We start from the raw sequence: 22,879 nt of genomic DNA on the forward strand, positions 1-22,879 counted from the left end.
GCTCTGGAGAGGGGAACTTGAAAGCCCTGTTTTGCCTGTGCTGCAAGAGGTGGGTCGCCCTCATGGCAGCAAGGGCTAACCAGAGTGATAAATACTGTCTTGTGGGTCAGTCCCACATGGCAAGGAGAACCTCCGGGGAGAAGGTCCTCCCTGAGCTTTGTTAACCGTTAAAATGATGTCAGGAATGTTCTTATCCGGGGTGGGGGGCACAGCCAAGGCTCTCGGACGAGGAATGACCACTTGTGTGCGGTCCTTCAGAGCTATATCAGTGAGGGGGGGGGGGGGGGCATGGTGCAAGAAGCCATAACATTTGTACACAAGAAGCAGGGCAGATGTTTGGACTTTTCTTCCACAAAAGGAAGTTGATGACAGATCGACTGGTCAGTTCTCTGTCTGAAGCTGGTCGCTTTTTGTTCACTAATGGTCATGAGGAATATGTGTGAAAGGGAAGTACATGGAGCTCAGTCACACATCAGCAATGATCTGATTGAAAGGTTCATTGAAGTGACCTCCTGCTGTTCCTTTGTGTCCACCGGTGTCTCCGAAATTACTTCTCAGCAAGAACCAGGGCCTTCGGGAGACAGCGGCGGGCGGGGAGAGGGGTGGCCGAGAGAGACGACTGGGCGTTTGGAGGGAAGGAAGTACAGGAGGACAGGCAGGACAGTTAAGCCAGGCACTTTGTGGGTCACAGCCCTTTTCAGTCACTTTAGATTTTAACTTGCGGTCAGGAGAGGCAAATAAAGTCCTTGAGTTTCAAACCAAACCGCGTCTTGACGCAGCAGGCCATCACTTTGGGGGCTTTCTCCTCTTCGGCAGCCTCTCGGAGCTTCACCCTCCTGGTTTCTGATGGTGAGGAGACCCCAAACCGAGGCGCTCAGTCCGAGTTACTAACTTGGAGCCAGGGTTTAGAAGAATTTGCCAAGAGCCCAGAGGAATCACTGCAGCATTAATGACCCCTCCGTTCGGGTTTGTCCAGAGCTATCTCCGATTTGGCAAAGCTGTGCTCAGCGCTGCACCGTCTGATGCGCCAAGTGCGATGTTTTCCTTCTCTCGCTGTTATTTCTGTCATTGACACTGTGCTCCGCTCTCCTTGTTTCACAGAAAAAAGCTGAAAAGCACTTCCAAGTACATTTATCAGACTCTCTTCCTTGCTGGAGAAAATAGTGATATCACAATCTGTGCTCTGGGACAGGAATGGCACCTGCATAAAATCTACCTGTGTCAGGTACGAGATTAAACCTTCACTCTCCGTGTTGTGTGGGCGACCGTTTGCTGGTTATTGTCATAATGTGGGTTCTTTATGTTGCAGTGGTGGTGCTCATTGGTGAGATCTCGAGGCTTGTGTGTCTAAACAGAAACACCTTTCTATAAAACAACAATGACCAAACATTTAAAACACCTGGACGTCTCCCTCCACTGCTACACTTTGTCATGCCCCTGAAGGAGACACTTCATTCTTTAGGAGCTAGTCCGAAGCTGTTCTCAGATACATTAACGCCGTTCAAAAGGCATCTTGACAAACACATGGATAGGATGGGTTTAGAGAGGGATACGGCACAAGGAAGTGCTGCGGGATTTGGCAAAGGGTGGTATCATGACCGGTACAGGCTTGGAGGGCCGAAGGGCCTCTTGCTGTGCTGTACTGTTCTTTGTTCCTTTTCCTTCTCCAGCTGGCTAACTTCTAATCCTGATAAGTGATCTCTCCCATTCACCAAAAAGTTAGGCGAATCTTCTAGCCTTGTTTGAACCTTCACAAAGTTGGTCTCTTCAATCCAAGCACAAGCTCCCTCCTGCATCCTGCACGGTCTCTCCGTCTCTCCCCTCCCCCCACCCCCCCCCCCACCCCCCCCACCCCCCCTCCCCTCCCCTCCCCTAATGGACTAATGGAACATTGTTATGATTGCTGGAGATTAGATCATTTATGAGGGGTTGCATTTAGCCTGAGCTAAGCAGGTTATGTGACACCTTCGGGGGATACAGGTGATGTAATGAATGGGAGGAGCCAGGTCTGTTGGTAGTTTTGCAGTTTGCCACAGGATTTGAGTCTGACGAGACAGAACGATTTTAGATTGTACAGCAGGTTTTCCAAATGCTGCGAGGTTGAGCAGGAATGTACTGGTTCTGCTCCGGAAATGGTCTCTCTCCAAAGGTCTAAATAACTAAGCAAGTAATCTGTTTGTTAACTTTATTAATGAGTGGCATTTGAACCGTATTGGGCTGCTTAATTGTGGTTAGTAGCAGGGTAGCTGCTACGTTCAAGGTTTCCCTTGTGTTTAAGACCTGTGTACCTGTTAATTGTAAAGCTATTTCTTTGACGTTAGTGTGGTTAATTCTGTGTTTAAATGAAAGTTGATTTTAACACAAAAGATTCCTATTGGCCAGAGTCATCACTCCTGGCGTATCCTTTCCTCACAGATTTTCAAGCAGGAAAATGGAATTAACGCCTGATTCAGATCAGCCAGGGGCTGACTGCCCTGCCTTCTGCTCTTAATTCTGATGTTATCCGCACACTATCACAGAGCTTTCATTTCCAAACCCTTGTCCGTCCCTCTTTTGTATTGAGGTGGTTTGTATTTGCAATCTGATCAGAGAGGCTGTTTGGCTGATATGTCCACTGCCCTCTGGCTTGACCCTGCCTCACCCAGCTGATCCGTCCAGCTTTCCCAGGATGTATTCGGACTCCCCTCTCCGAACCTTTCCCGATTGATCTACAGCCCGAGCTTACCTGAGCGCTCAGATTGAACAGTGAATCATCATTGTCGCCCGCTGACTGAGCCTGTCCGTAGTTTCTGAAGGTTGTTCGCTGTGAGGTGGGAGGGGAAAGGTTGGCTTTGCAAATAATTCACTCAAAGTCTCAGTGAAGGGAAAATACCTCGAGAAACTGAACAAGGATGAGGATGTGTTGCTATTTTGAGAATTGCCGTCGTTTCAAATCACGCAGGATTTGGCAGAATTAGATTTCTAATTATAAGGGACCTAAAGACTGTACGAAAGAAGGGAACAGTTAAATAGAGAGTGTCCCCGTGAAGGGGATAATTACAGGCAGGCTGCTGTATCATTTTGCACACCAGCTTCATTCCTGGGTAAAGAGAGTTGAGTGGGGTTTTTTGAAAGTGAAAGGGTGGTGCTTTCAGCCTGGTGTTTTGCCAAACCCATCCACCACTTACTGCCGCTATTTCCACCACCAAACACCCCTTCCCTTCCCTGTCAGCATTCCAAAGGGATTGTTCCTTCCACGACGTCCTGACCCACTCCTCGGTCACCCCCTTCGCCCCAACATTCCCTCCCTATCCCAGACCTCTGCTTTTCTTACCTTTCCTCCCTCCTTTCCTGCCTCTGGATTTGTTTAAAACCCTCCGCATCTCTTGACTTTTGCCAGTTCTAATGAAAGATCAGTGACCTGTGTCGTTAACTCTCTCTGTGTCTCTCTCTGTGTCTCTCTCTGTGTCTCTCTCTCTCTCTCTCGCTCTGTCTCTCTCTCACTCTCTCTCTCTCTCTGTGTCTCTCTCTCTCTGTGTCTCTCTCTCTGTCTCTCTCTCTCTGTTTCTCTCTCTGTCTCTCTCGCTCTGTCTGTCTCTCTCTCTCTCTCTCTCTCTCTCTCTGTCTCTCTTTGTCTCTCTCTCTGTCTTTGTATCTCTCTTTCTCGCTCTCTCTCACATACACACACTCTCTCTCTCCGTCTCTCCGTCTCTTTCTGCGTCTCTTCTCTCTCTCTTTCTTCTCTCTCTCTCTTCTCTCTGTCTCTCTGTCTCTCTCTGTGTCTCTATCTCTCTCTCCGTCTCTCTCTCTCTCTCACTCTCTCCCCTCTCTCTCTCTCTCTGTCTCTCTCAGTCTCTCTCTCACTTTCTCTTCCTCTCTTCTCTGTCTTTCTCTGTCTCTCTCTCTGTCTCCGTCTCTCTGCCTCTCTCTCTCTCTCTCTGTCTCTATCTCTCTGTCTCTCTCTCTTTGTCTGTCTCTCTCTTTCTTTCTGTGTCTCTCTCCATCTCTCTCTCTCCCCTCTCTCTCTCTCTCTCTGTCTCTCCCTCTCTCCATCTCTCTCTCCCCTCTCTCTCTCTCTCTCTCTCTGTCTCCGTCTCTCTGTCTCTCTCTCTCTCTCTGTCTCTCTCTGTCTCTCTGTCTTTCTCTCCCCTCTCTCTCTCTCCGTCTCTCTCTCTCTCTGTCTCTCTGTCTTTCTCTCCCCTCTCTCTCCGTCTCTCTCTCTCTCTGTCTCTCTCTCTGTCTCTCTCTGTGTCTCTCTCTCTGTCTCTGTCTCTCTCTCTCTCTCTCTCTCTCTCTCTCTCCCCTCTCTCTCTCTCTCCCTCTCTCCGTCTCTCTCTCTCTCCCCCTCCACAGAGACTGCCTGACCTGCTGGGTATTTCCAGCATTATCAGTGTATGTTTCAGTCAGACTGTGATTGAACTGTAAGTGCTCCAGGCCTGACGCAGCCTTGCTCGAAGCAGAGAAGTTAACATTCTGCTTGTTTCTTTTCCCAGTCTGGTTACTTTTCCAGTATGTTCAGTGGGTCATGGAAGGAATCGAATATGAGCTGCATAGAACTGGAGATCCCCGATCAGAACATCGACACCGAGGGTACGTTTCCATTGGCATTCTCATTGCGAGGCCGAACTGTACACGGGTGATGTGCCACACTTGTCAGCTCAGCATTGTGTGTGTGTGCGATAGACGGACAGGACACACACGGCCAGCACCGTGATAGTGAGGCAGTTTGCTGCCGGGAAGAAGGGGGCAGGAAGCAGGAAGAAGCTTGGGGAAGGAGAGAGTAATAAGAGTGGGGCTATTCCTCTTGTTAGCCTGAAGGTGGCCACTTCAGAGGACAATCATTGGGCCAGGCACAGATCGTTCTGTTAACTGCAGGTGATGCGCCGCCGCCTGGGGTGGGTGGGTGGAAAGGTTTTGTTGAGCGCATCAGCAGTGATGTGCAGCGATTGGGGAAAACGCCTTCTTCTCCACCTGGCAAGTGTGGAATTGTGCACCGTTAATTAATGTGACTCTGCCTGTGACATGCACTGTGGTCAGGATGTGCAGAAAGCTGGGTCTGTGACCTCTCCCAATACCCGCGCTGACTCGACACAGCTTCAGAGTGACCTGCGAGCGATTGGCTACTCCCACACACACACACACACACAGGGCTGCGCTTACCCTGTGAGGACGGACTAATCTGTGTCCAAAGACGTGTGTTGAAGAAAGAGCTTTGTCCAGCACCGATGATCTGAAAACTTCACGACCAACAAGGTGCCGTTGTAACGCGCGAGAATGCAGCAGCTAATCTGTGCACAGTAAGATCCCACAATTGCGGCAACGTCCGGATAGTCTGCTTTAGTGACATTGATTGAGGGACAAATGTCAGCCCGCATACGGAGGGGGCACTCCCGTACCTCTCCTCAAGGTGGCATCCAGCACTGAGAGAGGCAGGCAGAGCCTGGGGAAGCTGGCACTGCTGACAGTGCAGCTCCCTGTCCGATTCAGTGGAGAGCTCTGCTCTCCGGTCTCTGGGGTCCGGCTTGAACCCGCGACCCACTGGCCCCAAAGCCCGAGCACGACCCCCAAAACCTCGGACAGGCGTAGTTGACGCTTCCGAGCACTTCCATCTTTGAAGCCGGCAGCCCCGAGGCGATGTGAATAATTGAAGGGGGCTGCCTGGCCGGCTGAGATTTCTCGAAAGCCGCAGATACTGTGGAGCTCCGAAGAATCGGAGCTGTGGATTATACGTATTGCTGCTCTCTCTTGGCATTGCCTGAAACACAAGCAGCAGGCGTTCCTGCTGATGGTGCGGGGTGTACAAACACCAAGACACAAGCAACACAAAGACTACACAGTCACTTTAAATGGAACTATTTATGGAGCCACTTGATCCGATCTGGGTGGAATGAAACCTGTGGGGTTGGTCCATAAAAGGAAAGAAACCGTTATCTTTTGCATGTGCCCCAGAGATTCTCTTTTGAAATTACTTTTCTTCCCTTTAATTTCCATCCTTTTCAGTGAATATTGATTCACTGCCGTGTGTCAGGCTGCAGCAGATGTGTAAAAAGGTCTCCCAGCAACTCCACCTGCACAGGCTGCAACCCACCAGCCTGCGGTTCCCAAACCCGACTGATCGCACTGCGGTCGGTAACGTGAAAGCTGGCCTCAATGGTGGGCAGTTTCCTCCATCTGACTGCCCTCTCTGCAGGACCGCTCCACGCCAGCTGGTCACCCGAAACCCTGAAAGGATGCTGACTGTCATTAACCCCGTCAGCACGCACGGGTCAAAGAACCAAGAATTACAGGACAGGAACGGCCCTCCAAGCCTGTACCGACCATGCTGCCCGTCTGTATCCCTCTATTCCCGTCCCATTCATGGATTTGTCAAGATGCCCCTTAAACGCCACCATCGTATCTGCTTCCACCACCTCCCTCAACAGCGAGTTCCAGGCACCCACTACCCTCTGTGTAAAAAAACTTGCCTCGTACATCTCCTTTAAACCTTGCCCCTCGCACCTTAAACCTATGCCCCCTAGTAATTGACCCCTCTACGCTGGGGAAAAGCCTCTGACTATCCACTCTGTCTATGCCCCTCATAATTTTGTAGACCTCTATGAGGTCGCCCCTCAACCTCCGTCGTTCCAGTGAAAACAAACCGAGTTTATTCAACCGCTCCTCATAGCTAATGCCCTCCATACCAGGCAACATCCTGCTAAATCTCTTCTCTACCTCTCCAAAGCCTCTACATCCTTCTGGTAGTGTGGCGACCAGAATTGAACACTATACTCCAAGTGTGGCCTAACTAAGGTTCTATACAGCTGCAACATGACTTGCGAATTTCTATACTCAATGCCTCGTCCGATAAAGGCAAGCATGCCATATGCCTTCTTGACTACCTTCTCCACCTGCGTTGCCCCTTTCAGTGACCTGTGGACCTGTACACCGAGATCTCTCTGACGTTCAATACTCTTGAGGGTTCTATCATTTACTGTATATTTCCCTACCTGCATTAGACCTTCCAAAATGCATTACCTCACATTTGTCCGGATTAAACTCCATCTTCCATCTCTCCGCCCAAGTCTCCAGACAATCTAAATCCTGCTGTATCCTCTGACAGTCCTCATCGCTATCTGCAATTCCACCAATCTTTGTCCGCAAACTTATTATCAGACCAGCTACATTTTCCTCTAAAATCATTTGTATATACTAAGATCCCAGCACTGATCCCTGCGGAACACCACTAGTCACAGCCCTCCAATCAGAAAAGTACTCTTCCACTGCTACCCTCTATCTTCTGCATCCATCTTACCACCTCGCCTCTGATCCCGTGTGACTTCACCTTCTGTACCAGGAGAACCAATGGACATGATTTATTTAGATTTCCAGAAGGCCTTTGACGAGGTGCCACATAAGGGACTGTTAAATAATTTAAGAGCCCATGGTGTTAAGGGTAAGATCCTGGCATGGATCGAGGATTGGCTGGGCAGCATGTTGCGCAGTGGTAAGCACTGGGACTGCGGCGCTGAGGACCCGGGTTCGAATCCCGGCCCTGGGTCACTGTCCGTGTGGAGTTTGCACATTCTCCCCGTGTCTGCGTGGGTCTCACCCCCACAACCCAAAGATGTGCCGGGTAGTTGGATTGGCCACGCTAAATTGCCCCGTAATTGGAGAAAAGTAAAATAATTAGCTACTCTAAACAGCTGGTGTGCCTCAGGGGTCTGTGCTGGGTCCACAACTTTTCACAATATACATTAATGATCTGGAGGAAGGAACTGAAGGCACTGTTGCTCAGTTTGCAGATGATACAAAGATCTGTCGAGGGACAGGTAGTATTGAGGAAGCAGGGAGGATGCAGAAGGACTTGGACAGGCTAGGAGAGTGGGCAATGAAGTGGCAGATGGAATACAATGTGGAAAAGTGTGAGGTTATGCACTTTGGAAGGAGGAATCTAGGCATAGACTATTTTCTAAATGGGGAAATGCTTAGGAAAGCAGAAGCACAAAGGGACTTGGGAGTCCTTGTTCACGATTCTCTTAAGGTTAATGTGCAGGTTCAGTCGGCAGTTAGGAAGGCAAATGCAATGTTAGCATTCATGTCGAGAGGGCTAGAATACAAGGCCAGGGATGTACTTCTGAGGCTGTACAAGGCTCTGGTCAGACCCCATTTGGAGCATTGTGAGCAGTTTTGGGCCCCGTATCTAAGGAAGGATGTGCTGGCCTTGGAAAGGGTCCAGAGGAGGTTCACAAGAATGATCCCTGGAATAATGAAGAGCTTGTTGTATGACGAACGGTTGAGGACTCTGGGTCTGTACTCGTTGAGAGTTTAGAAGGATGAGGGGGGATCTTATTGAAACTTACAGGATACTACGAGGCCTGGATAGAGTGGACGTGGAGAGGATGTTTCCACTTGTAGGAAAAACTGGAAGCAGAGGACACAATCTGAGACTAAAGGGACGATCCTTTAAAACAGAGATGGGGAGGAATTTCTTCAGCCAGAGGGTGGTGAATCTGTGGAACTCTTTGCCGCAGAAGGCTGTGGAGGCCAAATCACTGAGTGTCTTTAAGACAGAGATAGATAGGTTCTTGATTCATAAGGGAATCGGGGTTATGGGGAGAAGGCCGGAGAATGGGGATGAGAAAAATATCAGACACGGGGGAGAACGTGCAGACTCCGCACAGACAGTGACCCAGCGGGGAATCGAACCTGGGACCCTGGCGCTGTGAAGCAGCAGTGCTAACCACTGCTACTGTGCTGTCTTGTGAGGGACCTTGCCAAAGGCCTTACTGAAGTCCACTGCCGTACCCTCCTCAATCATCGATCGCTCTGGGCTGAGAACCATGGCCATTGGAGCATTAATCCCCCTTCACGACAGGAGGGATACCAGATACAAAATGAAGCATCCACATTTGAGTGGAATACTGAGTGGTGACGCGAGCTCCGTTCCGATTGCGACTCCAGCACCAAGCTGCGGGATAATCGCACTTTCCGCACCCACTGAAGGTTTCTCCACCCTGCCTGTCTTGTTTTCCTCACCCTGGGCGCCCCCTTGATGTCCTCGGTGGCTCGCCAAAACATTTCACCACCAGCTCAGCCCTGTGGAAGAGCGCTGGCTGTCTGGATTGTGCAGAGAACCGTGGGCAGCCAGTCCGTGCACAGTAAGATCCCACAGGCAGTGAGGGCAACTGAGGCTATTTCGCTTGAGGTTCAGATGTTGGCCAAGGCTCGTGTTGCTGCCTGCGGCTTCTTTCGTTCAAACATCTAACGGGCTATGCTTGACCAACTTGATAAACAGTTTGAAAAGAGACAGGTCCTCATCAGCTTTGCAGGTGGAAATGAATCCAGACTCCGCAGTGAGAGCGGGTGAAAGGTTACGTCAGCTTCTGTCGTATCACATTTGAAATTGAGAAAATGACATTGACGCAGTTGGCTGTTGTGAGGTTGCGTGCAGCTCCGTGATTCCTGTTCAACTCACTGACCTTGTTTGATATCATGCGTTGTTGGTCTGTTGATTACGTTGTTCAGATTGACGGATGTTTTTGAAGAAATGAAATGATTGCATCAGTGGCAGCTCCGAGGCGGTTCGCTCGACTGGGTGGACGGGCTGGGCCTGTATCCATTGGAGTTTCCCAGAATGAGAGGGGATCTCACTGAAACCTAGAGGGTCCTCGGAGACTTGGGTGAGCGCCGTTCAGTACCCATCCCCACAAACAGGGACCTGGCGGGACGGCACTTGGCGGGGTCCCGCAGGGAGTTGGAGGTGCCCCGCGGGGGCAGCACGGTAGCATAGTGGTTAGCACTGCTGCCTCACAGCTCCAGGGTCCCAGGTTCGATTCCCGGCTTGGGTCACTGTCTGTGCGGAGTCTGGAGTCTGCACATCCTCCCCGTGTGTGCGTGGGTTTCCTCCGGGTGCTCCGGTTTCCCTCCACAGTCACAAAGATGTGCAGGGTTAGGTGGATTGGCCGCCCTAAATTGCCCTTAGTGTCCAAAAACGGTCAGGTGGGGTTACGGGAATCGAGTGGAGGTATGGATTCAGGTGCTCTTTCCAAGGGCCGGTGCAGACTCGATGGGCCGAACGGCCTCCTTCTGCACTGTAAATCCTATGTCAGGGTGGATGTTGAGAGAATGTTGCCCCTTGTGGGAAAGACCAGTCACCAGGGTAACACAGTTTAAAAGGAGGACCTCCCATCAGATGAGGTTCAGTAGAGGAGAGTGGTGGTGGTGGTGGTGGGCAGGGTAATGGTGTTGAGGCCACAATCAAATCGGCCAAGAGCTGGCTCCTAATTTGTACTTTGTATGTATCTTAGGTGAAGGGTGTTGTTTAGTTAAGTACCAAGAGCACTGACAAAGAGAGACTGCTGAGACGATGGGTTAGTAGATAGGAAGCAGACGAGGGATAATGCAAACCAGAAATTTTATAGTTCACCTGGCCTGGGATCAATCTCACATCGCGAGCTGCCTGTCCCTCTGCCATTGTTAAAAAAGTAATTCTGACCCTGTTGAAATTAATTGCACCTCGCTTTTTCTAAACAGTAGTGTACACCTGCTGTGCGAAGGCCTGTTCTGTGTAGAACACTGCCGTGACCACTCTACCCCCCCCCCCCTTCTCTACATAACCTCGCGTACTGTTTGCCCGTTGCTCCCGTTTCCAACATGAAGTGGTTGGCGGAAGCATTCGAGCTGACAGAATGCGAATTGGAATTGAAAGTGGGGGGGGAAAGCTTGTCCGGTACGTGGAGAGTGTTGAAGCTTTTTCTGTTTTAATTGGTTGCAGAGGTGCGTAGCGCATGGCCTTGGGGAATTTCTGTTAGCTTAGAAACAGGAGGAAACCCTTTCGACTCCCCAGCCTGCTCCAGTATTCAATTAGCTCGGAGCTGATGTGCAGCTCATCTCTATTTATGCATCTTCCTCCACGTCCCTCGATACCCATGCAGAACATAAATCTGCTGCTCTCGCTGTTGCGAGTTTTACTTGTCCCGGAACGCGCCGTCATTTCTCCAGAGCTTTCTCGGTTTGCAGGAACCTTTTGCAGAAAAACTTGCTCCTCTGAAATTGTTCTAGTTTGAGCATTCTGCCCCTCCCCTGAGTAGTGGGTGTCGATTAGCTACGATAGCTGGAGTGTGCGTTATAATGACACCTGTGGCGTGCGTTCAATCCCCGTAATGGCTGTGGTAGTTTCAGGAAGGCCGTCTCCGTGCCTCAGAGTCGTAGAGTGTCACAGCCCGAAAACAGGCCCTTCGGCCCATCGTCTGCCCCGGCCATCGAGCAGCCATCTACTCTAATGCCATTTCCCCCGCCTTGACCCATGCGTGTAGCTCTTGTGCATCTCCCCTCACAACACCCGGACCAGATCACCCCTCCGCCCTGCTACACTGAAGGTGAACACACCAACTAACTTTCTGCAGCTCGTTATCGGTATTTGACCTCTTTGATTGCGCATTGCATCCGCTCCCGTAAACATGCCGGATCGGATTCACAGCTCCAAACTGGAGCTGGACCCTGACCAGGACTCTGAAACTCTCTCTGTGCCCAGGTTGTTGAGTGGGTCTCCCGCCGCAGTGCCTCCCTCTGCAGGGAGGAGGTGGTGTTTCTCAGCCGGCTTTCCCACACGGGATAAGATGTGGGCTGATTATAACAACCCACCTGGTTTAATTCCCCGTGGAGGAGTGGCGGGGAAGCAGGGGGTGCCGCGGGAGTGCCGCTTCGCGCACAGAGTGAGGTCGCAGCGGTGACCCGGTGTGTGTGCCCGCGGAGGGAGGAGATGGCGGCACCACCACCGAGTGTCGCTGGGCTGGCAATCCCGAGGCCCTGCTTTGGGAACAAGAGTTCGAATCCCACCACGGCAACTGGTGAAACTTAAATTCAATTCATTCCAAAAATTCTTAAAGTTGGAATCTTGGGTCCAGTTAGTCTCAACCACGGAGACCGTGAAGCGATCATCGATTGTTGTAAAAACCCGTCTGGTTCACTAATGTCTCCTTTAGGGAAGGAAATCTGCCGTCTTTACCCCGGTCTGGCCTACATGTGACTCCAGACCCACACAGCAACGTGGTTGACTCTTTGCTGCCCCTCTCTGAAATGATTGAGCAAGGTGCTCAGTTCTAGGGCAATTAGGAATGGGCGACAAAGGCTGGCATATCCCAGCGATGCCCACCTCCCAGGAAAGAAGAATCTGAAAATTACACTCGCCAACTTTGGAGACACTTTGCTGACGTGTGCATCTCAGCAGCTGAGGGTCCCGAGAACATGATTGTGCTCAGTTTTTGCAACATCAAACCAGCGATGGTTTAAGTTTAGGCAGGGCGATTTCTGCTCGAGGCACTGGGCTGGATTCTCTGGTCCCTCAGCCGCGTATTCCTCGGGCGCCCGCCTCCTGCTCTACCCCTGCCGCTTGTCAGTGGGAAAATTGAAGCATAAAGACCGGAGATTTCGGGCTAATACGTTCCACAGTGATGCAGACCAACAGCCCACTGGGCTGAGAGTTTTATTTCGACTGGGTAAATCATTACCGCAATGCAGATGAATATGTCAACAGAATGAATCAAAATGTGAGCAATCCTTGCTTTAATAGCTCACAAAATCTTCTGTGTTTTATTCGTCCATCACCTTGCCTCCTGTATTTAATAATAAAACGCAAGTTCAGTTTGCCCACTGAACGATGTTTCACAAATGGCAGTCAGCCATGTCTCCGACTGAATCAAATCTTTTCCTGCGTATGGCTACTGTGATGGAACTGGGAATGATTCCTGGGAGTAAACACCAGGAAACGGAGCAGACCCAGCTGGACCCTCGAGCCCACTCTGCCACCTCAGTATGAGCATGGTGGTTGGAGGGGCCGGAGGAGGTTACAGAGATAGGGAGGGTTGGAGGTGGTTACAGAGATAGGGAGGGGTGTAGGGGCTGGAGGTTACAGAGATAGGGAGGGGTGTGGGACTGGAGGAGGTTACAGAGATAAGGAGGGATATGGGGACTGGAGGAGGTTACAGAGATCGGGAGGGGTGCAGGGGCTGGAGGAGGTTACAGAGATAGGGAGGGTTGTAGGGGTTGGAGGAGGTTACAGAGAGGGAGGGTTGTAGGGGCTGGAGGAGGTTCCAGAGATAGGGAGGGATGTAGGGGTTGGAGGAGGTTACAGAGTTAGGGAGGGTTGTAGGGGCTGGAGGAGGTTACAGAGATAGGGAGGGATGTAGGGGTTGGAGGAGGTTACAGAGAGGGAGGGTGTGTAGGGGCTGGAGGAGGTTACAGAGATAGGGATGTAGGGGTTGGAGGAGGTTACAGAGAGGGAGGGGGGTTGTAGGGGACTGGAGGAGGTTACAGAGAGGGAGGGTTGTAGGGGCTGGAGGAGGTTACAGAGATAGGGAGGGTGTAGGGGGTGGAGGAGGTTACAGAGATAGGGAGGGGTGTGGGACTGGAGGAGGTTACAGAGATAGGGAGGGTGTAGGGGCTGGAGGAGGTTACAGAGACAGGGAGGGCGTGTAGGGGCTGGAGGAGGTTACAGAGATAGGGAGGGTTGTAGGGGCTGGAGGAGGTTACAGAGACAGGGAGGGTTGTAGGGGCTGGAGGAGGTTACATTGACAGGGAGGGGCATGTAGGGGCTGGAGGAGGTTACAGAGATAGGGAGGGGCGTGTAGGGACTGGAGGAGGTTACAGAGACGGAGGGGCATGTCGGGACTGGAGGAGGTTACAGAGATAGGGAGGGGCGTGTAGGGACTGGTGGAGGTTACAGAGATAGGGAGGGTTGTAGGGACTGGAGGAGATGACAGAGATAGGGAGGGGTGTGGGGACTGGAGGAGGTTACCGAGATAGGGAGGGGTGTGGGGACTGGAGGAGGTTACAGAGATAGGGAGGGGCGTGTAGGGACTGGAGGAGGTTACAGAGATAGGGAGGGGCGTGTAGGGGCTGGAGGAGGTTACAGAGACAGGGAGGGGCGTGTAGGGGGCTGGAGGAGGTTACAGAGATAGGGAGGGTTGTAGGGGCTGGAGGAGGTTACAGAGACAGGGAGGGGCGTGTAGGGGCTGGAGGAGGTTACAGAGCCAGGGAGGGGCGTCTAGGGGCTGGAGGAGGTTACAGAGACAGGGAGGGGCGTGTAGGGGGCTGGAGGAGGTTACAGAGATAGGGAGGGTTGTAGGGGCTGGAGGAGGTTACAGAGCCAGGGAGGGGCGTGTAGGGGCTGGAGGAGGTTACAGAGATAGGGAGGGGTATGGGGGCTGGAGGAGGTTACAGAGATAGGGAGGGCGTGTAGGGGCTGGAGGAGGTTACAGAGATAGGGAGGGTGTAGGGGGCTGGAGGAGGTTACAGAGATAGGGAGGGGTGTGGGGACTGGAGGAGGTTACAGAGACGGAGGGGCGTGTCGGGACTGGAGGAGGTTAGAGATAGGGAGGGGCGTGTAGGGACTGGTGGACGTTACAGAGATAGGGAGGGGCGTGTAGGGACTGGAGGAGGTTACAGAGATAGGGAGGGGCGTGTAGGGGCTGGAGGAGGTTACAGAGACAGGGAGGGGCGTGTAGGGGGCTGGAGGAGGTTACAGAGATAGGGAGGGTTGTAGGGGCTGGAGGAGGTTACAGAGATAGGGAGGGTTGTAGGGGCTGGAGGAGGTTACAGAGCCAGGGAGGGGCGTGTAGGGGCTGGAGGAGGTTACAGAGATAGGGAGGGTGTAGGGGGCTGGAGGAGGTTACAGAGCCAGGGAGGGGCGTGTAGGGGCTGGAGGAGGTTACAGAGATAGGGAGGGGCGTGTAGGGGCTGGAGGAGGTTACAGAGACAGGGAGGCGCGTGTAGGGGGCTGGAGGAGGTTACAGAGACAGGGAGGGGCGTGGAGGGGCTGGAGGAGGTTACAGAGATAGGGAGGGGCGTGGGGACTGGAGGAGGTTACAGAGATAGGGAGGGGTGTGGGGACTGGAGGAGGTTATAGAGACAGGGAGGGGTGTGGGGACTGGACGAGGTTACAGAGATAGGGAGGGGTGTAGGGGCTGGAGGAGGTTACAGAGACAGGGAGGGGCGTGTAGGGGCTGGAGGAGGTTACAGAGATAGGGAGGGGTGTAGGGGCTGGAGGAGGTTACAGAGACAGGGAGGGGCGTGTAGGGGCTGGAGGAGGTTACAGAGACAGGGAGGGGCGTGTAGGGACTGGAGGAGGTTACAGATATGTGGCGGGATTCTCCAATAATGGGGCTATGTCCCCACGCTAATCACTCTGGACTTACCTGGAGAAAGTGCAGGGTGATTCTCCGATTTGCAGGGGCCTAGCAGGGCCGTGGAGTGGTCCTCGCAGCTCTGGCTGCCGATACAGGGTCCTGCACTTCCGGTCGGGGGTCTGAGCACGGCGGCAGCCTGTATCGACCGCTCCGCGCGACATAGCCAAGCCACACCGCGGACCGGCTCCGAAAACATAGGCCCCCCACAAGATCGCCCGCAGATCGTTGGCCCCCGATCGGCAGCCTGGCCATCCTGGAGGCCCCCCCCATGAATGATTCCCCTGTCCCCCCTGGGCAGCCGTGGACTGAGTCCGCAGCCGCCACGCTGAGGTCCCACCGGGTGGAACCATGAGAGAACCATGCCGGCTTAAACCCGGCGAGCTGCACTCGGTGAATCGCCGCGGGGGCCTCTTTCAATGGCCCCCACCCGGGCTGCGTCGACCGCGAGTGCCCGATTTGCGACGATTCTCCGGGGCCCGGAGAATCATGGGAATGGGGTGGAACAGATAGCTGGTCTGACGCCCATTCTCCGCCTCTGCGCCGATCGGGATTTCGGCTTGGAGAGGCCATATTGGATTTGGGACTTGGTAATGAACCAGGGCAAGTGATAGATTTGTTAGTGGGGGAGCATTTTGGAGATAGTGACCACAATTCTGTGACTTTCACTTTAGTAATGGAGAGGGATAGGTTACGTGCAACAGGGCAAGGTTTACAATTGGGGGAAGGGTAAATACGATGTTGTCAGACAAGAATTGAAGTGCATAAGTTGGGAACATAGAACATAGAACATAGAAAATACAGCACAGAACAGGCCCTTCGGCCCACGATGTTGTGCCGAACCTTTGTCCTAGATTAATCATAGATTATCATTGAATTTACAGTGCAGAAGGAGGCCATTCGGCCCTTTGAGTCTGCACCGGCTCTTGGAAAGAGCACCCTACCCAAACTCAACACCTCCACCCAACACCAAGGGCAATTTGGACATTAAGGGCAATTTATCATTGGCCAATTCACCTAACCCGCACATCTTTGGACTGTGGGAGGAAACCGGAGCACCCGGAGGAAACCCACGCAGACACGGGGAGGACGTGCAGACTCCGCACAGACAATGACCCAAGCCGGAATCGAACCTGGGACCATGGAGCTGTGAAGCAATTGTGCTATCCACAATGCTACCGTGCTGCCCTTAAGAACAAATAAATCTACACTATATCATTTTACCGTAATCCATGTACCTATCCAATAGCTGCTTGAAGGTCCCTAATGTTTCCGACTCAACTACTTCCACAGGCAGTGCATTCCATGCCCCCACTACTCTCTGGGTAAAGAACCTACCTCTGATATCCCTCCTATATCTTCCACCTTTCACCTTAAATTTATGTCCCCTTGTAATGGTGTGTTCCACCCGGGGAAAAAGTCTCTGACTGTCTACTCTATCTATTCCCCTGATCATCTTATAAACCTCTATCAAGTCGCCCCTCATCTTTCTCCGCTCTAATGAGAAAAGGCCTAGCACCCTCAACCTTTCCTCGTAAGACCTACTCTCCATTCCAGGTAACAAAAGGCCGTCAGGGAAGGACACAAGTGAAATGTGGAACTTGTTCAAGGAACAGGTACTACGTGTCCTTGATATGTATGTCCCTGTCAGGCAGGGAAGAGATGGTCGAGTGAGGGAACCATGGTTGACAAGAAAGATTGAATATCTTGTTAAGAGGAAGAAGGAGACTTATGTAAGGTTGAGGAAACAAGGTTCAGACAGGGCATTGGAGGGATACAAGATAGCCAGGAGGGAACTGAAGAAAGGGATTAGGAGAGCTAAGAGAGGGCATGAACAATCTTGGGCAGTAGGATCAAGGAAAACCCCAAGGCCTTTTACACATACGTGTGAAATATGAGAATGACTAGAGCGAGGGTAGGTCCGATCAAGGACAGTAGCGGGAGATTGTGTATTGAGTCTGAAGAGATAGGAGAGGTCTTGAACGAGTACTTTTCTTCTGTATTTACAAATGAGAGGGGCCATATTGTTGGAGAGGACAGTGTGAAACAGACTGGTAAGCTCGAGGAAATACTTGTTAGGAAGGAAGATGTGTTGGGCATTTTGAAAAACTTGAGGATAGACAAGTCCTCCGGGCCTGACGGGATATATCCAAGGATTCTATGGGAAGCAAGAGATGAAATTGCAGAGCCGTTGGCAATGATCTTTTCGTCCTCACTGTCAACAGGGGTGGTACCAGGGGATTGGAGAGTGGCGAATGTCGTGCCCCTGTTCAAAAAAGGGACTAGGGATAACCCTGGGAATTACAGGCCAGTTAGTCTTACTTCGGTGGTAGGCAAAGTAATGGAAAGGGTACTGAGGGATAGGATTTCTGAGCATCTGGAAAGACACTGCTTGATTAGGGATAGTCGGCACGGATTTGTGAGGGGTAGGTCTTGCCTTCCAAGTCTTATTGAATTCTTTGAGGAGGTGACCAAGCATGTGGATGAAGGTAAAGCAGTGGATGTAGTGTACATGGATTTTAGTAAGGCATTTGATAAGGTTCCCCATGGTAGGCTTATGCAGAAAGTATGGAGGCATGGGATAGTGGGAAATTTGGCCAGTTGGATAACGAACTGGCTAACCGATAGAAGTCAGAGAGTGGTGGTGGATGGCAAATATTCAGCCTGGATCCCAGTTACCAGTGGTGTACCGCAGGGATCAGTTCTGGGTCCTCTGCTGTTTGTGATTTTCATTAATGACTTGGATAGGGGGGATGTCAGAGGTAGGTTCTTTACCCAGAGAGTAGTGGGGACATGGAATGCACTGCCTTTGGAAGTAGTTGAGTCGGAAACATTAGGGACCTTCAAGCAGCTATTGGATAGGTGCATGGATTACGGTAGAATGATATAGTGTAGATTTATTTGTTCTTAAGGGCAGCACGGTAGCATTGTGGATAGCACAATTACTTCACAGCTCCAGGGTCCCAGGTTCGATTCCGGCTTGGGTCACTGTCTGTGCGGAGTCTGCACATCCTCCCCGTGTGTGCGTGGGTTTCCTCCGGGTGCTCCGGTTTCCCTCCACAGTCCAAAGATGTGCAGGTTAGGTGGATTGACCGTGATAAATTGCCCTTAGTGTCCAAAATTGCCCTTAGTGCTGGGTGGGGTTGCTGGGTTGTGGGGATAGGGTGGAGGTGTGGACCTTGGGTAGGGTGCTCTTTCCAAGAGCCGGTGCAGACTTGAGGGGCCGAATGGCCTCCTTCTGCACTGTAAATTCAATGATAATCTATGATTAATCTGGGACAAAGGTTCGGCACAACATCGTGGGCCGAAGGGCCTGTTCTGTGCTGTATTTTCTATGTTCTATGTTCTAATCCCGCCCATGGAATGTTGAGACGTGGAGGGGCATGATGCAAGTGGGGAATAGTTGTTGGATGAGGACCCAGCGAGAGATCTGAGTGAGCACAGCAGTGTGATTGTGCAGTGCTGAAATAGACTCTGGGATCAGCTGAACTTTACAGCAGTAAGTTGTCAAAGCTCCGATTGGACACTGTCACGGCCTTGCTCAGCTGCCCATCTCCATTCAGCTGCTGCGGGAGAGTGCGTTTGGAGCTCAGCATTGAGAGAGGGGAATGACGAGCACCAAATGTGTCAATCCCTCAACACGCAGGACTGAAACACTGTGGGCAGCGCGGTGGCACAGTGGTTAGCACTGTGGCTCCACAGTGCCAGAGTCCCGGGTTCGATTCCCCGCTGGGTCACTGTCTGTGCGGAGTCTGCACGTTCTCCCCGTGTGTGCGTGGGTTTCCTCCGGGTGCTCCGGTTTCCTCCCACAGTCCAAAGATGTGCAGGTTAGGTGGATTGGCCGTGATAAATTGCCCTTAGTGACCAAAAAGGTTAGGAGGGTTACTGGGTTATGGGGATAGGGTGGAAGTGAGGGCTTAAGTGGGTCGGTGCAGACTCGATGGGCCGAATGGCCTCCTTCTGCACTGTATGTTCTATGTACACTGCTACAGGCCAGAGCTGGAATGTGAAATCAGCCAGAGCATCTCCTCCCTGGAAGACATGACCTAGGAGCGGGAGTCGACAATTTAGCCTCCCGAGCCGAACACCCTCAATGTAATCGTGGCTGATCCCATCCTGGCCTCCACTCCACCGTCCTGCCCGTTCTCCATAACCCTTCAACCCATTACCGATTAAAAACCTGTCTAACTCCTCCTTAAATTGACTCTCTGTCCCAGCATGCACCGCACTCTGGGGGAGCGAATTCCACAGATTCACAACCCTTTGGGAGAAGTAGTTTCTCCTCAACTCAGTTTCAAATCTGCTACCTCTTACCCTGAGCCTGTGACCTCTCGTTCTGGAATGTCCCACAAGGGGAAGCCCCAGCTCCACGTCTACTTTATCCAGACCTTTTAGCATCTAGTACACCTCAATTAGATCTCCCCTCATTCTTCTAAACACTCGATAGTTTCAGCTTAATCTGTTCAAGCTTTCCTCGTACGACGTACCCCTCGAGCGGGATTCTCTCGCAATCGGCGGCACGGCCTGACGCCGGCGCCAAGAGCGGCGTGAACCACTCCAGTGTCGGGCCGCCCGGAAGGTGCGGAATCCTCCGCACTTCCGAGAGCTAGGCCGGCGGCAGAGGGGTTGGCACCGCGCCAGCCAGCGCGGAAGGGCCGACGTGGTCCCGCGCATGCTCAGAACCGTCAGTGTGTTCTGGTGCATGCTCAGAACCGCCGCCGTGTTCTTGCGCACGCGCAGGGAGGTTTCTTCTCTGCGCCGACCGTGGCGGAGCCCTGCAGAGGCTGGCGTGGAGGGAAAGAGTGCCCCCCACGGCACAAGCCCGCCCGCAGATCAGTGGGCCCCCATCACGACCCCCGAGAACTCCGGGAGACGGCCGACAAGCCAGGTCCCGCCGTGATGGACCATGTCCATTTCCCACCGGCGGGACTGGCCGAAAACAGGCGGCCGCTCTGCCCATCGGGGCCCGCGGGGGCGGCGCTGCCAACGGCCCCCCAGCCGGTGTCGGAGCGACCGGGCGGGATTCACACCGCCCCCCCCCCCCCCGGGGATTCTCCGACCCGGCAGAGAATCCCGCCTCTCATCTCTGGAATCAATCTGTTCGCTTGATACTTCTCCCCATCTATTGTTCATAGCAGTGAGCGTCTCGTCAGGGTGGTGGTCGCTACACAGCCATCGGTGTTGTATTGAGCTTCCATTTCTCTCTCGTGCATCGGCAGCAGCCTGCTGCACATTTCAGCTGCTCCAGAGAGACGAAGCTCGCCCAGCGTTACTCTGGATTGGATCCTGCTCTAGGTCCCTGAGGGTGAAAGGAATGGTGTTTATACTGCTCTAAAATAAACACCAGTCAGCAGCTCATGGCAGGTATCTTACAGCCTGGGAGACGAGCTGATATCCGTCTGATTGTAGGCACGGCAACGCACTCATGCAATTTTAAGCACTGCTGTTAGGATCTGGCCGGCTTTAGAATTCTGTCTGATAGCACAAGGTTTCTGGAAGTATATTGTGATTATCTCTGCAAGATATCGTGCTGCTTGGGTTGAGAATCGTTCCGGCACAGCATCGCTGCTATTTATTTTTCAAAATCACAATTTAGAATCTGAATCACACACGGTTTTTTTCACTGTCAGATTTGTTTTCTCCCCCACCATCATTATCCACACCTCGGGCGAGAGGCGAGGTGGCGGGGCTCTTCATACAACATCAGCCGGTACGGGGACTTGAACCCACGCTGCCTGCCTCGATCCGCATGGCCACCCAGCACTCCAGCTGACTGAGCTAAACCGGCCCCCACTCGGCCTTCTCAACCTCGCTGGACTCCACCTCGCCCCTCGCCTGAGGTGTGGTGACCCTCTGGTTAAACCACCACCGGTCAGCTCTCCCCCGTCAAAGGGGAAAGCAGCCCACGGTCACCTGGGACTACAGCCACCTGACGTTCTGATTAAAAGCGAATTGAATGTGTGCAGGATCGGGTGAAATGATCGGCGGCGTCTCCTGAAATGCAGCCAGTTTTCTGGAAGCTACAAAGACTACCCTGCAGAAGTGCTTCCATTGGTGCCAATGTGTTGAGGTGCCGGTACGCACTGTAGAATCCGTACAGTGCAGGAGGAGGCCATTCGGCCCATCAAGTCTGCACCGACCCTCTGAAAGAGCTCCCTACCTCGGCCCACGGCCCCTCCTGAATCCCGAAACCCAGTAACCAATCATAACCTTTGGAGTCTTGAGGGGCAATTGATTGATCTCTGCCAATTGACCTAACCTGCACATCTTTGGACAGTGGGAGGAAACCGGAGCACCGGAGGAAACCCACGCAGACACGGGGAGAACGTGCAGACTCCGCACAGACAGCCAGGAATCGAACCCGGGTCCCTGGCGCTGTGAGGCAGCAGTGCTAACCGCTGTGATCTGTGAACATCAGACGGTTATCGTTGAAATCAGGCGCTTATGGCAGAGGTGTTCATGCTGAAGCTGTGCCCTGCATGTTGTGCCAACATCGGCCCACTTGGGTCGGTCCCTCGGCCTGCGGGTAAATATTAATTTAACCTGCCTTTCACTTCAAACTGGATCACATGCTCAGTTAAAAGTCTGTCAACTAATTCACAAAATGAATGAAGTGGGCTTGGACGGGAATGGATGCGCTGTGCTCCCAGACTGCCACGCCTGCAGCAGCCACCTGCATCTGCTCAGATCTGTGTGGCTGGAGTCCCAGATGCAGGTGTTGGGATGGCATCAGAGAGGGAGGGGAGAGTTACCCAGACGCTTTGGCCCTGGAAACGGTTCCACCTGTTTGGTTTAGAAGCTGCACAGGGTCTGCTTACGGGTCTGGGGCAGGCAAGGAAACCAAGGTGCAGCATTGGAAGGATCTCAACCTTTGCCCAGTTAGGTGGTCCTTGTTACCCGTGTGAATGAGGGTGGGTCAACATGCTGACTGTGGCACTGGGGTGACACAGGAGGGCGCTGGGGTGACACAGGAGGGCGCTGGGGTGGCACAGGAGGGCACGGGTGGCACAGGAGGGCACTGGAGAGGCACAGGAGGGCACGGGTGGCACAGGAGGGCACTGGAGTGGCACAGGAGGGCACGGGTGGCACAGGAGGGCACTGGAGTAGCACAGGAGGGCACTGGAGTGGCACAGGAGGGCACGGGTGGCACAGGAGGGCACTGGAGAGGCACAGGAGGGCACGGGTGGCACAGGAGGGCACTGGAGTGGCACAGGAGGGCACAGGTGGCACAGGAGGGCACTGGAGAGGCACAGGGGGGCACGGGTGGCACAGGAGGGAACTGGAGTGGCACAGGAGGGCACTGGAGTGGCACAGGAGGGCACTGGAGTGGCACAGGAGGGCACTGGAGTGGCACAGGAGGGCGCTGGAGTGGCACAGGAGGGCACGGGTGGCACAGGAGGGCACTGGGGTGGCACAGGAGTGGCACAGGAGGGCACTGGAGTGGCACAGGAGGGCACTGGAGTGGCACAGGAGGGCGCTGGAGTGGCACAGGAGGGTGCTGGAGTGGCACAGGAGGGCACGGGTGGCACAGGAGGGCACAGGAGTGGCACAGGAGGGCACGGGTGGCACAGGAGGGAACTGGAGTGGCACAGGAGGGCGCTGGTGTGGCACAGGAGGGTGCTGGAGTGGCACAGGAGGGCACGGGTGGCACAGGAGGGCACAGGAGTGGCACAGGAGGGCACGGGTGGCACAGGAGGGCACTGGGGTGGCACAGGAGGGCACAGGAGTGGCACAGGAGG

At 53.1% G+C, this 22,879-nt stretch overlaps 1 protein-coding gene across 1 annotated transcript in view; it reads left to right on the forward strand.

Moving 5' to 3' along the window:
• The window catches only part of gmcl1 (germ cell-less, spermatogenesis associated), a 99,601-nt gene that overhangs the window by 8,637 nt on the left and 68,085 nt on the right, over positions 1 to 22,879 (forward strand). The window contains exons 2-4 of the mRNA XM_072486098.1: positions 1,102 to 1,225; positions 4,473 to 4,569; positions 5,980 to 6,104. Of these exons, the coding sequence (XP_072342199.1) occupies positions 1,102 to 1,225; positions 4,473 to 4,569; positions 5,980 to 6,104 (346 nt within the window). The remainder of the gene's footprint in view (positions 1 to 1,101; positions 1,226 to 4,472; positions 4,570 to 5,979; positions 6,105 to 22,879) is intronic.

The sequence above is a fragment of the Scyliorhinus torazame genome, chromosome 20, assembly GCF_047496885.1.
Source record: "Scyliorhinus torazame isolate Kashiwa2021f chromosome 20, sScyTor2.1, whole genome shotgun sequence".
NCBI lineage: Eukaryota > Metazoa > Chordata > Chondrichthyes > Carcharhiniformes > Scyliorhinidae > Scyliorhinus > Scyliorhinus torazame.